Raw genomic sequence first — 16614 nt, 5'->3', positions numbered from 1 at the left:
TTGGTTTGTTTTCGATACACAGATCTGACTTAGAACGCCAATACCAGGCCAAAAAAGCTGCAATGGAACTGAAAAGAGCCGAAGTTGGCAATCTTAGTCTAGAGTTTGAGAACAAAATGAGACAAAAGGAAGTGAGTATTAAATTAGTTAAAACTTACAATTCAACATTTTTCATGTCCCAAATTTAAACTATTTTATTCAACATTTTTCATTATATTTTTATTACAATATACTATGGACTCTTCAATTTTATTTTCTTACGATAGAAAGATAATAAAGTTACACAGCAATATTTGTAGACAAAGTGAGGTCCAAAACTAGTATTTTATAAGCCTCCATCAATGGCTTGTGTGTTTGGTGTAGTGGGATATGGACTTTGCACGTTGACTGTGAGACGAGAATCCATTACTCAACTCTGTCTAAGAAGCCCCAGTCGTCTCCTCTCATAATTCTTCTTCTTTTTTTTTGTTTTTTTTTTTACATGAATTTTTCCTTGTCATTCTAGTTTATAGAGAACTACATAACAAATGTAGATACTGTTGAAGTAAAAACATCTTATATCTCATAAGATGCTGAAATACAACTCCTTATTTATTCTTTTTCTCTGCTATTTCACCAGGACGAGCAATACAAACTTAAACAGGAGCTTGCAGAACTTGCCATCACCCTCAATATGGAATCACAGAAAGCAAGAGTTAAAAAGTTGGACCATGATAAGTAAGGAATTTGTTTTAAAAGTATGCAAAATTTCACGCCCCCCTCTCTCTCTCTCTCTCTCTCTCTCTCTCTCTCTCTCTCTCTCTCTCTCTCTCTCTCTCTCTCTCTCTCTCTCTCTCTCTCTCTCTCTCTCTCTCTCTCTGTTTGTGTGTGCAGGCAGGCCACCCAATCAGATGTAAGCGTGATCCAGGCTCATCTCTGTGTCTCATCTCATGTAGTTCCATATCTGAAGCAGACGTCGGAGGTCATCTTCCGCCAAGCTGATCTATCTCTTGCCAATTCTATTAAAGCAGCGCCACCTTTCTCAGCTTCATCTGTCCAAGTTCTTATCCCTTTCAAATACGTTATTCTTTGTCTTCCTCTTATTCTTTTTCCATTCATCTTTCCAGTCAAGGCGAGTATTTCCAAACCGGGGTGGCGGATAATGTGTCCTAAAAATTCCATTTGGCGTTTGATGATTTTTGTTATCAGTGATCTTTTTCTGTTTGCCATTTCTAAAATTTCTTCATTTCTTTTCCTTTCCATCCATGACACCCTCATCATTCTTCTGTAAAACCACATTTCCACTGCCTCCAGTCTTTTAACCATGGTCTTGTTTATGGTCCAGCTCTCACAACCATATAGCAGCACAGACAGTACATAGCAATCCAGGACTTTGCTTTTTGTTTTCATGCTAATATTCCTGTTTTTCATAATTGTATGCAGCTGGTTGAATGCATTCTTCGCCATACCTATTCTTTTCTTTATTTCACAATCTGATTTTCCATTGGATGTTACATTGAAGCCTAAATATTTGAAACATTCAACTTGTTGTATTGTTTGTCCTCTGCTTGTTATTACACAGGCTGGTGGGTTATTATTTTAAGATACCGTCATACATCTCTGTGTCATTAAAGTTTTATTCACCAATCCCTCGCTGTTGAATTTGTAGTTGGTCTTATTTCAGCGTAGTTCAAGTATTTTTCAATTGACCAACAATCTATTCAAAGCATTGCATCTTCTGTTTCTGTTTATTTCACACTGCAGAAAAGTAAACGAACTCCCATTTCCTATGTGTGGCTTTAGTTTGTTGAGTATGTTCCGACCATGAAAATGTTCTCCTGATGTAAACAAAGAAAAAACAAACAAAAAAATTACAAAGATTGCGACAACAAAAAATAAGCCTGAGCTTTTGTATAGTACAATCTCCACCGAATGTGCACATATTATGGTCCCAAGCCGACAATACTGCAGAACATGTAGGAGCAGCATGTAGGCCTGTAATGTTATTTTATGATATTTCTTCGACAGAGACAATGATGTTGTGGACAAGAAATCATTTTACAAATGGTGAAAAAAATGTGATTTTAGATCCTTTTCCAAAGACTCAACTTGGTGCACCCACAGTGCGATTTGAACTTTGACTATAATTCACAAGCCTAGTGTTATATACGTACAAGACCTCACAAATACATTAAAACTCACGAAAATTAGCAATTCACCCTGGCTCAGTTTAACTGTGTTGCGCTATAGCTGATGCCTGGGTTATTTCCAGTCATCCCTTGGAATAGTCTCAAAAGACCAATTTCCCCTATGGGATGAATAAAAGGAATTTATAAAAAAAAATTTATCATGATTATGTGGTCTAGTGGTAGATACTCGCTTTTGGATCGGAAGGTCATGGGTTCGAGCCTCGCTCAGTGGAGTCCTTGGAGAAGGCTCTTTACTCACATTCTTTCAACGTACTCAGGTGTAACTTAGTACATGGCTGTTAACAGCGTTGTCTCTGTCCAAAAAGATTGTAACATCACCGAACAGGCGTTGTCCCGTCCTGTTAAATGTTGCTGTTGGCCAGGGACCCCTTGTAAAGCGCTATGAGCACATTTAGTGGATATTGCGCTATATAAAAGCTCTTTTTTTTTCCTTTTTTTTTTTTTTTTTTTTTTTTTTTTTTACAATATGTCAATCTCAGGATATGTTTTTTTTTTTTTTAATGAATTAAAATACAATAATGTTATGACTAATCTAAAATTTGTAGTATGTCAGGATGAACCGCATGAGTGAACTTTAATATTTAGCTTTCTTCATAAATTTAAGTTAAAAATAAATGATCATTAAAGAGAGTGGGGATTTTTTACTATAAAAGTAAATTTTCCTATGTATGTTAATTATTAACTTTGTGCGGCTATGTGGTCTTGTGGTATGGCACTCGCTTTCGGATCGAAAGTTGAGTCCTTGGAAAAGACTCTTTACTCACATTATCTCACAGTACTCAAGGTGTAAAATGGCCATTAACAGCGTTGTCTCTGTCCGAAAAATTGTAATATCGCCTAACAGTAGTTATGTCTCGTTCTACATGTTAAGTGTTCCTGTTGACTAGGGACCCTTTGTAAAGTGCTTTGAAAACTTTTAGTGGATATTGCACTATATAAAAGCTCAAGTTATATAAAAACTCAAGTTAACATTAAATTCAATTTTCTTCAGTCAGTTTTTTTTTCTGATATAATATCACATTGACACGGTGGTTGACATTTATTTATTGTAATGTAATAAATCTTATTGTTGTATCTATAATTTTTCTCCCACCACAGGGACAAGAAGAGAAGTACAACTCAGAAAATTCACGATGATCTTTCTGCTAATAATAATTTGGATCACAAGTTAACGTAAGTGCCCTGTCAACTGTTATAATATGCATGGTGGATTTAAGCAAAAAATGTGTTCCACCAGTCACTATACTTTATAGTAGTTCATGAAATGTATTATTGTTTATTTAAAGACAAAGAATTCTACAAAAATTGTACATTTTTCCTTTCATTTCTTTTTGTTTTTTTTTGTTTTTTCTTTGCCATCTACTTTTAACTATTTTAAGGTTTTTTCGGAGTTTAAAAAATTATTGAGATCTTAAAAGTCAGGTAAAACAAAGCGTGTATTATGTGCTCAAGACCCATGAATCATCAGATCTCTCAAAACATAATATTTTACTTGCATTCATTCTCTATCCATTTGTAAATGCTTCATTCCATTCTCTCTCACCCTAATTTGAGTTATGTAGGTCTTTAGGGTCAACATTTTATTAATTTTTGTGTAAGACTCGTAGTCTTGAAGAGCCTAATATATTCTTTAGATTGGTCTTGCTTGTTTTGCTTTGTTCTTTTGTTTTTGTTTTTCCTTTTTTTTTTTTTTTGGGGGGGGGGGGGGGGGGGGGAGATGAGGTGGGGGGAGGTGTGGTTTTATTTTTTAATTTTTTAAAAATTAATCCTGAACCAAGACAATTTCAAGACCATTTTTTTCTCAAATAATAGATGTTGTATAATTTTTATTCCGTTAGTGGTTTAGATGGATTTGAAATGAAATAATGCATTATATTTAATAGTGCTGGTATAAAGCTTCATCATTATCTCAGGCATAATAGGCTTCAACAGTCATGACGTCACATACCTCGTAATGACGCATGGTAACTTTGTAACTGACTCTAAACTATCGGAACAATGTCGGACGCCTTATGAAATAAATCTCTGACGAGCATAAAAGTGTATCCAGAAGAAAAAAACATTATAAATATGATCTTGTTTTGACTTTTATACATTCTGATCACACGACATATGAACAAGTTCTAGCCAGCATGAAGAAGAAAAAGTACAGATTTTCTTTGTTTAGAACCACGCTGCTCGCCATTGCTGGGCAACGTGACATCAGACTATTGAATCAAATTCTCAATTGAAAGTACTACTTTTTTATGGAGGTATTTTATTTGTCTTTTCATAGAATTAATGTTATGCACAACAATGTGAATTAACAATGTCCGCTGATCTCTACTGATTGTCAATATTTTTATTCTATTGTACATAATCATCATATGCTTCGCTTACACCATATTTGTTCTGTCTCTTCCAGTAAAAGTGACGGTGATATAAAAGAAGCCATGATGAACAAGAGAAAATTGGATGCCGACCTTGCCTTGACAAAAGCACATTTAGATATCAAGAAAAGGGATGGTAAGCCGGATGAACTTTTCTGATTTATCTTAAAGTTGTTATCTCCCTTGAACTAGGTGGGGTTAAAACACGCTCAAGATGCTCGTTCATGTTCACTAATCTGCCTACTTGAAGATTGAAAAAAAAAAATCGTAATTCTTTGGCGATAGAAATTGTAGATGCTATATTTTATCTTTTAAAAATTAACAATTTTCCTTCACAAGGAGCTATAAATAACATCTCAAAATCCTAAAATGATGTTCTAGTCCCCTAGTGTAGCATCAACTTTTATTTTCAATAAGTTTTAATGACAAGAGATGCTCATTAAATTTTGAAATTGGAGCCGAACTCTCGTAATTCTACGAATTTTTCGTAATAGTCGGGAGTTTTGGCGGAAACAAATAAACGTGGTGATTAATTGGAGCTTTAAAACTAAATTTAAAAAAATAATAATAAATAAATAAATAATAAATAAAAATAATTAAATAATATATATATATATATATATATATATATATATATATATATATATAGGAATGCAATGTCCTCTAAACATGTTCAAAGCACTTTACAAAGGGTCCCTGACCAGCAGAAACATGTAACATGTAGAAATTATTATTATTATTTTTACATAAACAAAGCTGCTATCGGCCAGGTAGTCATGTTACGCCATAGTACAATTATTATTTATTCAGTTTGTTTGTTAGTTGGTAAGTTTCATGTTTATTTATTTATCTATTCATTAATTTGTTTATTCATTTATCTATTTATGTATTTAATGATTATTTATCCAGCCAATCAATTTACCTATTTATTTATTCACTTATTGTATTTAGATATCCTTTTTTTTCTCCTTTTTAAAGCATTTTTTTTTTACAATTGATCGTATTGAGAATTTTCAATCGAGGCTTTGTTTTCTCCCACCAGAGCAAAGGCATTTGACAGATACTCAAATTCGACTAGAGGACAACACCAACATCCAGAGACAATTAAACGACTCGGCATTCCACGCAGGGATGGATCTGAGGGCCAAACAGATTGACCAGAAAGTGGAGGTGAGAACAATAATTTGTCAAATTGTACCTCAGCTTACTTAACACATTTTATTTTGTTCTACAATTTTTGAAATTCGGTTATGATATCTAGAATGCTGACACAGATCATTACATTTTATTATGATGGACAAAATGTCCATAATATTATGTCACCGGCAGCCTCAAAACGGTATTATATCGGGGTGGATTAGATGCTGGAAAATTGAATCCACAACCGAAAATATTAAACTTGAATGTGATATAAACGATTTATTGAAGAGACCGAATGTAGTTTCTGAAGATTCAAAGGACTAACATGTCAATTTTCTGATGATTTTGAGTTCAAATTTACTTTTTGGCTTTTAATTCATCTCAACATAATACCGTTTCGAGACAATGGGTCACATATTAAAATGCAAAAATATGCATTTTGGTGGTTGTTGGTTACTAATTACACGAGCCTATTAAAGACAGTCTAACAAAAGGTTTCAACTGTAATGATAGTAAAAGTGAAATGCATTAATAAATATATGTTTCATTCAAGCTCAATAGATAAAATTTGTATGCATTTCCTTCGGCCAATTATGTGTTTAAAAATAACTCTGTAATGAATGGATGGATATTATGTCGGAATTAGCAAGACTTAGAAAATTGGGTTTAGATTCAAAATAGTAAGAATGAGTATAGTGCAGGTTTTTGAAATTTAAGAAGCAAAACAATTCTTTTCCACAGGTTTATATTTTTTAAGCTTAAGAGGGTCTGAACTAAGCTTAAAATTCAAAGAAGAGCATCGCTAAACAAAAAAAACAAACAAAAAGAAATCTTTTATATATCGCGATATCCACTCAATGTGCTCAAAGGGTCCCTGACCAACAGCAACACCTAACATGTAGAACGAGACATGACGCCTGTGAGGGGATATTACAAATTTTTTTTCGGACAGAGACAACACTGTTGACGGCCAGGTATTCATTTTACACTTGAGTAAAGTGAAAGAATGTGAGTAAAGAGTCTTTTCCAAGGACTCAACTATGCGCTGAGCGAGGCTTGAACCCAGGACCTTCTGATCCGAAAGCGAGTGTCATAGCACAAGACCACATAGCCGCACATCATGTTGCTCGACAATAACATTTCGAGACGATAGGTCGCATTTATTAATTTTTAAAAATTTAATGATCAATTCTGTTTTTCTTTTCTATATATTTCATTTAAGGCACACAACGCTAAAAGAATGAATAGGCTCAATACCTACATGAAGAATAAAAAAGAGAAGGAGGTTGCACAGCAAGAGGTTTGGTCAAAGAGGTTCATAGCTCGAGACCACGCAGCTCAAAGGAAGAAACATGAAGATTCGCTGAAATTTTTCCAGGTATACTATCTGGTTCTTTTCAATTATTCTGGAGTGATGAAATGTTTGAAGATTCCATGATGTTGATTTCATTCTGAATTGCTTCGATGGCATGTCTGGATAAAAATGTTCATGATCATTGATAATGACAATAAAAATAATAATAATAATAATAATAATAATAATAATAATAATGATAATAATAATAATAATAGAAATAATAATAATAATAATAATGGTATTGATTAATAGATAATAATAATATAATAATAATAATAATAATAATAATAATATAATAATAATAATAATATAATAATGGTATTGATTATGATAAATAATAATAATAATAATAATAATAATAATAATAATAATAATAATAATAATAATAATAATAATAATAAAATATAATAATAATAATACAATAATAATAATAATAATAATAATAATAATAATAATAATAATAATAATAATGATAATAATAATAATAATAATAATAATAATAATAATATCAGTAATAATAAAAATAACCATTATGCTGTTGATAGTTATAATGAAACGATAGTGGTGCTATCTATAATAATATCATTTATGGTCACTACCTGTATTTTACCTTAAGTCATTGAAGTTAGACATATAATTTCGATTAAATTACTGAACCGCTCTCTCAACAGAAAATGGTAAATAAAGGAGAAGAACAAGAACAAGATCTGTACGGGAAAGTAAGAAATGCCGAATATTCACGGCAAAAACAAGACCAAACGGTTCGTAGGATACAACAAACCCTTGCTGAGGTGAAGAGACAGAACGCCATCAAAATCAAGGAGGACATGATTGATCGAAAACGCAAGGAAGATGAACTTCAACAGGCTCTGATAAGGGAAAAGGCAGAGTTGGATAAGGTAAGATAAAAATCCTAGAATAAACATGAACATTTATAGAGGACATTACCATGGGTAAACCAAGTTCAATGCGCTTTGCAATGTTTCATTAGATTGCCCAGACAGGCTATGTGGCCATATATTTCCATTTAATAAGTACCAGTCGCCTGTAAGGTGTCTTTTTTTTTTTGCTTCTACTAACACACTTACAATATCCGTCACTGCCTGTAGCCAGGTACTCATTCACACTTGAGTCAAGTGGTGTAATGTGTGTTAAATTGACTTACATAAAGACACAATGTTGTGACCAGCATTGTCCACGATCACAGTCACCCATCTGGCCACTGATCACGGTTTGCTTGACTTTTGTAACAAGACGAGAGTCCCTCAGAACCATTAGGCACACGGAGCCCCAGTTTATCTCGGTTTCTATAGCGTGAAACCGACAATGGCAATTACTTGCTTCCTTTCGGATAGGACTCTAGTCTGTCTCAAAGTACTTTCTGCCAAATTTAATAGACCCTGCTACCCAATCACCGAGAGAGAGAGAGAGAGAGAGAGAGAGAGAGAGAGAGAGAGAGAGAGAGAGAGAGAGGGAGAGAGATTAAAATAACCCTCAACTTGCAAAAAAAAAAAAGTCTTATACTTGACACATCTCAGCTTTGAGACATTTTGACACAAGGGCCATTTTAATCATATCGATAATTCAAGTAAAAGTTACCTGGCCACTAAATATATAAATATATTATATATATAATATATATATATATAATATATATATATATATATATCACGAGCGGCAGTCGCGGTCATTTTCCTCCTGGCACCGAACTGTCTCGACTTTTACTATTAAATTCAATTATCTCGACTACCCGCTTACTACCGAGCACAGCCGAACGGATGACGGTATTATGAGGTCGACGTGAAATTAAGCCATTTCTTTTGTGTCCTAAGACGAGACCGTATAAGATTTTTGATAAGTAGTTGGACTGGGTATATTATAAGTAATTGTAGTATACTCGTGACTGAATGAAACGCATTTATAATAACCGTGTGCTGATTGCGACTAAAGAAAAAGAAGCAAAACACGTATTTAAGATTTTGGCCAGAAATCTCGTCCTTCGATATTTATCCATCGATTAAAATGTCCATCATCTTTGAAAAACAAAAACAAAACAAAACCAAACAAACAAACAACAACAAAAACTCCCAAACCTGGGAATTTCGTGAAGTCCAAAGTTTGAGAAATTTTGCCAGGATGAAGGTCATTTTAATAGTTCAATATTCGAAGGACGAGTTTTCTGGCCAAAATTTTAAATACGTGTTTATTTTTTCTTTCTTCAGAGTACGTCAGTAATGTTATCATCCATTTATATGTACATGATAAACGTCGGCAGATCTACTCTACCGTAGCTTAGACTTATAGTTTGACGTCATTCTATAGCGTGCAGCGTCTAGTGAGTTTTCGTTAGTTGAGCTCAAAGAAACAAGTGAGTCCATTGGTTAACTGTTGAATACAACTCACGATTTGTTTTCTTTTGTGGCCAAAGACTTGTTTTTTGACGTCATTTTTTGGTCAATGTCAGGCCATAAGTTAATAATGGCTACGGCTCTATCCGTCGCCACTTCTCATCAACATTTTGCAGAGCCAGACATGCCTAGAATAACGAAAAATTCGTAGAATTACGACGTTTTGGCTCCAATTTCAGAACATTATGAGCATCTCAAAAGTCATTAAAACTTTTTGAAAATGAAAGTTGATGCCAGACTACGTGATTTGAAATATTTTGAAGTGTTATTTAATCCTTGTGAGGATAAATTGTTGATTTTTTAAAGTTATATTATAGTAAACAATTTTGATCTCCTAAAAAATACGAATTTTTATTTTCAAGTAGGCAGGTCTGAGTAGCTAAGTCAGGCTCGCAATGCCTTATACTCATCTTGTTGTGTCGTGGCTGTTTGTGATAGAAATGTTCCGGCTGATGTGAAAATCAAGCTTCACTGATCTTGATGATCTATCAGATGGATGGCCATTCGCAAGCAGTTTTCGAGAATAGCGAACCAGACTTGGTACAAAGGGTTGTGATGTATAAGATTAATTGAGAAAGTGGCGACTGGTCGAGTAGATCTGCGGACGACCTCGCGAGATCCCAGGTTTGAGTGTTTTTGCCAAGATGAGGGTCATTTAAATCGATCGATATTTGAAGATCTCTGGTCAATTTTTCTTTTTAATACGCGACTTTCCGGAGTACGCCAGTTAACTCACTCAATACTAGAGATTTTTGCTACTTTTCCAAATTGGAAAAATTGTATTAAAATGAGCATATACATAGATAGTTATATTCAACTATCATGAACATGCAAAAACTAAAAACATTAGCTTTGATACAACGCCCATAATTTGTCTTAGAAAAAATGTAATAAATAGGCATGGGGTAAAATTAATCTGGGTAAACTACGGATATAGTCGGTGTTAGGGTTGAGTGAGTTAACAGGTTAAATGTCGAAATCAGTCTAAAACAATCCTTACTTCAAGGAAGTATCCGATGGATTAGCTTTACTTACTTATTCATGACAAACCAGGCTAATTAATAGAGAAAGGGAGAGACTTACATTGTACACGACTATTCGATTGATGCTATTCGTTTAGGTAAAATACTCACCTGTTCTTTCCGCCAACACACAAAACCGTGTGTAACCTTTAATGTTAATAGCCTGTTAATCATCCAGTTGGAGGTCTGAACGCAATAACAAAGAGCTGTATGTGACGTCAACTTTATTAATTCTATAATTTGTACTCTCTATTAACCCCTTCTCTCTCTCTCTCTCTCTCTCTCTCTCTCTCTCTCTCTCTCTCTCTCTCTCTCTCTCTCTCTCTCTCTCTCTCTCTCTCTCTCCCACCGCCCCTTCACCATGAGTGTATTTTTGTGTCTGTGTATGTCATGTGTGTGTATATATGTGTGCTTAAATCGCGAATTTGCTCTATCGGAATAGAATTCTGAATCATCCTTATTGGGATTTTTTACAATAAAAATTGACTTTTACGAGTGGAACTGATTTAAGGGGCAAAGAGATCAATAACTCGGAATATCTTATTTCAAATATTGATCTGTGAAGAGTGCCGATGAATTGGATTACACTATGCGTATGCGTGGACACATCTCAAACTGTTGACACAGCTGCCTCAAATAATGGTTTACTCTGCGTACTCTACAAATAAAACAACAAAGTGATATTAAGCTGCTAGAAGCCGTGGACTGTCAAAAGTGATAAACAAAAATAAATATAACAGCTTCAAAACAAAAAAGAACAAAATACCAAACACGGAACGTTTTTGCCTCGAAAACCTTCTTCAGCCAACAACAACAACAACAAAAAAAAAAAAAAGAAAGTATATAGAAATAAATACATTACTAAAAAAACTCGATCGACAACTCAATATTTCGTACGTCCTCTTTGTTGAAGAAAAATCTTGATTCCAAGAAAAAACAAAGCATTTTTTAAATTGTGGCCAAAACATTGTCCTTTACATATGGATAGATTTAAATGAACTACATATTGGCTGACTAAAAACCAAAAACAAAGAGCTGAGTGACGTCAACTTCGTTCATCCTACATTCAGATTTTTGTCTAACTATCACATGATCTGTTGCTCTTTTCCGATTGGATTTTTTTTTAAAATTGTAAACATGCTGTTTTATTTATAAAAGTTGTAATCACACTCATGAATAAAATGACCTATTGTGATGTTGGATCTTTCGAAAATTGTGAACACGTTTCATTTTGTAGGTCATTTTGATTACATTTTGCAACATGACCAATGACTCCGAGCAAATTGTTGCTTTTTTCAACTATTGAGTAAAATGAAAAGCGACTGGGAAATTGCTCGCTTTCAACGCTGCATTGCGCCTGACGTCAAGAGTATTTTGATCTTTTCTCGAGATAAATCCCGTGAGGATAAATGATAATAAAATATAAATATTGAAATTCGACAACGTCACTGTTTTATAATAGATGACGGAGGAAATAACCACACAAGAGACACGTCTTTTTCATCGGGTTCCGATAATAACATTTGAAAACATATAATCGCCACCGAATACCGAATACCGAATTGAGATGATTGGTCATATATATATATATATATATATATTATATATATATATATATATATATATATATATATATATATGTTTATAATTCCAGTATCATTACACTGTCTCATGTCTGTCAATAAATTCTTTACCTCTGTCAAAGCCTAGTTCAGACGGTGCGGTATTTGAGTTAACGTTTGATGAAAAGTTTACAGTCATTACAAAACGTAAATAACAATGATACGCTATCTAAACCTATTTTAATATAATGCGTGCAGCTGCCATCAATAAATTTTCTAAGCCGAGTCAGGTCGCCGTTATCCCGTCAAAATTCGTATACTGAGTGTTTTCGCCAACTGTAATTTACTTACGATATTATTTAGAATTCATGTTCTGACATATATTTGATGTAATAACCAGTTTACTTGATATATATAGCCCCCCCCCCCCCCCAAAAAAAAAAAAATTAAAAAATAACAAATAAAGCATTTATATAGCTCAATATCCACTAAACGTGCTCAAAGCGCTTTACAAGGGGTCCCTGGCCAACAGTAACACTAAACATTTAGGACGGGACATGACGCTTGATAGGCGATATTACAATTTTTTCGGACAAAGAAAACGCTGTTAACGGCCAGGCCTACTCATTTTACACCTGAATACGGTGAGAGAAAGGGAATAAAGAGCCCTTACCAAGTGCTCAACTATGCACCGAGCGAGGCTCGAACCCAGGACCTTCCGGTTCGAAAGCGAGTGTCATACCACTAGACCACATTATAGCCGCACAACAAGAGAAAGTTATTTCAACTGTATGAGCAAATAGATTAGAAATGGATCAAAGCGATACTAGGCCGTTGGAAACTGTGGACTGTAAAAAATAATTAACAAAAATGAATATAACAGCTCCAAAAAAAAAAAAAAAAGGTAAAAAAATAAGAACACAATACCAAACATGGAACCTTTCGGGTTCAAACCCCTTCTTCCCATAATGTAAGTCATATTACATAAAGTAATGTGACCGAAGTTTTCATACTTGGAACAACAGCAACAATAACAATAAAAAATAAATTTGGGAAATGATTCTACGATTAATGAGCGAAATATGTAAGAGTTTTAATTTAATTTCTGCATTCATTGTAGAAAATATCTCTCCGTGCCCAAATATAAAGTTCCGTGGAGTTCTCTTTCCAAGTATTAAAAAAATATATATATTGTCTTTATTGACAATGGAAATTTAGTTGAAATCGTATTCAACACTTTAATCACATATATATAATATATATATATATATATATATATATATATATATATATATAGAGAGAGAGAGAGAGAGAGAGAGAGAGAGAGAGTGTGTGTGTGTGTGTGTGTGTGTGTGTGTGTGTTGGTGGGTACTTGTAGTTACGAGAGTGCTCGATAATGTTGGTTAGAGCTAATATAAATTATAAATAAAGTCACTCAATATTTTTGGCCGAGACATATGTTTTGATGCTCTCCATGTCGTCAGTCGGCATAATGTCCATAGTGTGCTCTTTTCATTCGAGGGGCCGATGTTTATTTCTTGTGTCTTTACTTCCGCTGTGTTGTTAATTTAGCGGTGATTAGTGTTGTTATGAGGTGACTACATAACAACACTAATCACCGCTAAATCTATATATATATATATATATATATATATATATATATATATATATATATATATATATATATATATATATATAATATATATATATATATATATATATATATATATATATATATATATATATATATATATATATATATATATATAAAATGTGTGTATATGTGTATAAAAAATTACTACTAAAAAGCTTGATCGCATTCAATACCTATTCTATTTTTGGCCTCCCCACTCCCGTCTTAGGTCCACGCTGAACGAGAGGCCAGTTACCAAAGGCTACAGGAACATCGACTGAGGCTGAAGGACGACAAGCACCTCCTTCAGGAACACGAGCGGGAGCATCACAGACTCCTGCGGGTTGGAGCCAGAACCGACATGCAAACCGAGTCTTATTAGAAATTATCACGTGACCCGTCGTCTCGAAACGGTATTATATCGGAATAATCCTAATGCTTAATATGGAATGGTGACTGGGAGAGGGGGGGCAAAGTCCGAGTGGTTAAGGCATTGCACTCTGACCCGGTAGGTAATTGGTTTGAGCCACGCTTCATGCATTTTCATTTTTCTTTCTTTGGCATGATTATTAGCCCCAAATTTTCTCACTTTTCTCACACAGGTGATTTCTGTTGACATGAGACATTTCTAGGATGGATTATCTATATTCTTTCATGGATTTTTTTTTTTCGTGTCTAAAATTTAAGCCGAAATAAATGATCATCGAAAGGCTAACGAATTGAGTTTTGTTTCTTAATAGATAAACTTTCCTATTTCTGACTTTTCTTTTTTTTTTTAAATTAATTAATTATTTTTTTAAAACAATTATTTACTTCCTCAATTTTCTATATTTCGTTCATTTCGATATGTTACCCGATTGACGCGATGGGTCACCACATATTATGGCTAATGAATGGTCATGTCATTATTCATGATGCATGTAAACGGTGGGACTTACGTGTTGTTCCACATGCTGAAGAGTTCCATCTTCCAAACTGCTCGTGACAGCGCTGGGGGGAAAAGGGAAGGCATTTACGTAGATTTACAAAAGTACAGTGCTTACGATATTTCCAGTTCTTCATCGGTTATGATTCATTTTACGACTATTGTGAGGTTTATAAGGTCCTAGGTCAATTCACACTGCTTCCATAACTAACTGGTATTCAAGATAACTGATCTTGAAAAGAATATTAATCGGGAAGTTGTTGTGAAAAAAGAAGATTCTGAATAACATTATTCCATTGCATAATAACTCCAAATGAATTGAATCTGTTTAAATGGGGTTTGTAAAACAATGAAAGTGATATCGGACTGTCTTAAAGACAAGTTTTATTACTGAAATGTAGCGAAGTAGGTACACCGAGGTGTGAAAAGAAGGTGGTAAAATGTACATATTTTGGCATATTATGTTTATACATCCTTTTCTTCCCTCCTTCAACTATATTATAATTATCATAATGCCTATTTATTTATATGTTAGTGGACCACTGTACTCTTGAGCAGAACAATTTTCTTCCTTTTTTACCTAAGAGTATATTGTTTTGACATTTCGGGTTCGATAATTTAAAAAAAAACAAGATTAGGGTTTTAATCAATTGATATTAATTTTGAAGTATAGATATAGTTGTTTTCTTATCAAAATTTGTGTAGTCAGAGTACAGCAGAGAAATGACCCAATTTTTGTATAATATGCAGTTAAATCGTGAGTTTTACCACTGTAATATTCAATATAAAAGGGGGTTTAAAGAACTGCAGTTTAATTTCATACCAGGTAAAGCTCGTCTGCATTTAGATTAAGAGGGAATGTTAAGGAGAAATCAGTGTTTGTTAACTACTGTTAACTGTTAATTGTCTTTTCTGTGGTTTGGATAGAGAACCTTTCCACTGAAGGTGTAGAGATAGATAGATAGATCGATCGATAGATAGATAAATAGATATAAATTATAAAACAAAAACCATGAAATAATAGTGCTCAACTTTAGTATAAAAGGAGCTATTTATTCCTGATTTGAGCAACGCTCGATAACAACGTTGTAGAAGTCAAACTATCTTAATTATCTTTCAAATGTTTATAGATAAATAGATAGATAGATAGATAGATAGATAGATAGATAGATAGATAGATAGTTAGATAGATAGATAGATAGATAGATAGATAGAGAAATAGAGAGAGAGAGAGAGAGAGAGAGAGAGAGAGAGAGAGAGAGAGAGAGAGAAGAAATATTAGTAAAAGGAAGAAAGAATCTAAATGTCCATTTTATTACCTTAAACTGCCATCGACAACCCCCCCCCCCCCTCCCCTTTCTGCAGACTTAATATCTATGAAGGGAGTTCACGATCTGTTTCGAAATGCCTTTCCGTGTCTTGAAAAAACCCCAATACTTTCGTTAATAATGATTCGCTGCTGATCTGTGCAATGATGTCAGTCTAATGTTCTGTGCAAATGATGACTTTATTTAAACTGTTGTATAAAGAGCTTTGATTCATAGATACCTGAACCATGCATATTTCGATAAAGTGCCGTATTTTTCACTTGTTTGCCTTCTTAATTATCAGATCACGTGTGATAAAATGATATAATCTATTTGGTGAATTTGTCACAAAAGTTACTTAAAACAATTATTGTAGACTTATAAATTTCATGTCAATAAATTTACAATTTAAAAAAGTAGTACTAAATATATATCAAAATAAAGGAAACGAAATGATTTTAAATGGATAGAAAGTTTTCAAATTGAAAATTTGAAATAGTTCTAGATATTTTAAGTATCTATTATTGCGATGTAAATAGTTCGAAGCTATTTGAAATTGAAATGATAAACTTACTTCATCAATGATAAAGTGATTTCTGGCACTTCAGAAAAACAGAATTCTTATAATCCTTTCGACAGTTTTATTATGTGATAATATAATCGTTTTATTAAAAGTTAAATTTTTAAAGTCATATATCGAAA

General features: G+C 33.5%; 1 protein-coding gene across 2 annotated transcripts in view; it reads left to right on the top strand.

Annotated features, from left to right (window-relative positions):
- The window catches only part of LOC144973124 (uncharacterized), a 29275-nt gene extending 12920 nt beyond the window's left edge, over positions 1 to 16355 (top strand). For both annotated transcript variants that reach the window (XM_078915186.1, XM_078915187.1), the window contains exons 7-14: positions 23 to 131; positions 620 to 717; positions 3288 to 3362; positions 4594 to 4694; positions 5601 to 5728; positions 6921 to 7076; positions 7727 to 7954; positions 13910 to 16355. In XM_078915186.1, coding sequence (XP_078771312.1) covers positions 23 to 131; positions 620 to 717; positions 3288 to 3362; positions 4594 to 4694; positions 5601 to 5728; positions 6921 to 7076; positions 7727 to 7954; positions 13910 to 14062 — 1048 coding nt within the window. In that variant the 3' untranslated portion in view covers positions 14063 to 16355. The remainder of the gene's footprint in view (positions 1 to 22; positions 132 to 619; positions 718 to 3287; positions 3363 to 4593; positions 4695 to 5600; positions 5729 to 6920; positions 7077 to 7726; positions 7955 to 13909) is intronic.
- Positions 16356 to 16614: the final 259 nt, after the last annotated feature.

The sequence above is a fragment of the Berghia stephanieae genome, chromosome 5 (assembly GCF_034508935.2).
Source record: "Berghia stephanieae isolate SIO BIC M18660-M18661 chromosome 5, UCSD_Bste_1.3, whole genome shotgun sequence".
Classification (NCBI taxonomy): Eukaryota; Metazoa; Mollusca; class Gastropoda; order Nudibranchia; family Aeolidiidae; genus Berghia; species Berghia stephanieae.
Note: the sequence above shows the minus strand (reverse complement) of the source record. Positions and strands in the feature narration are given on the sequence as shown.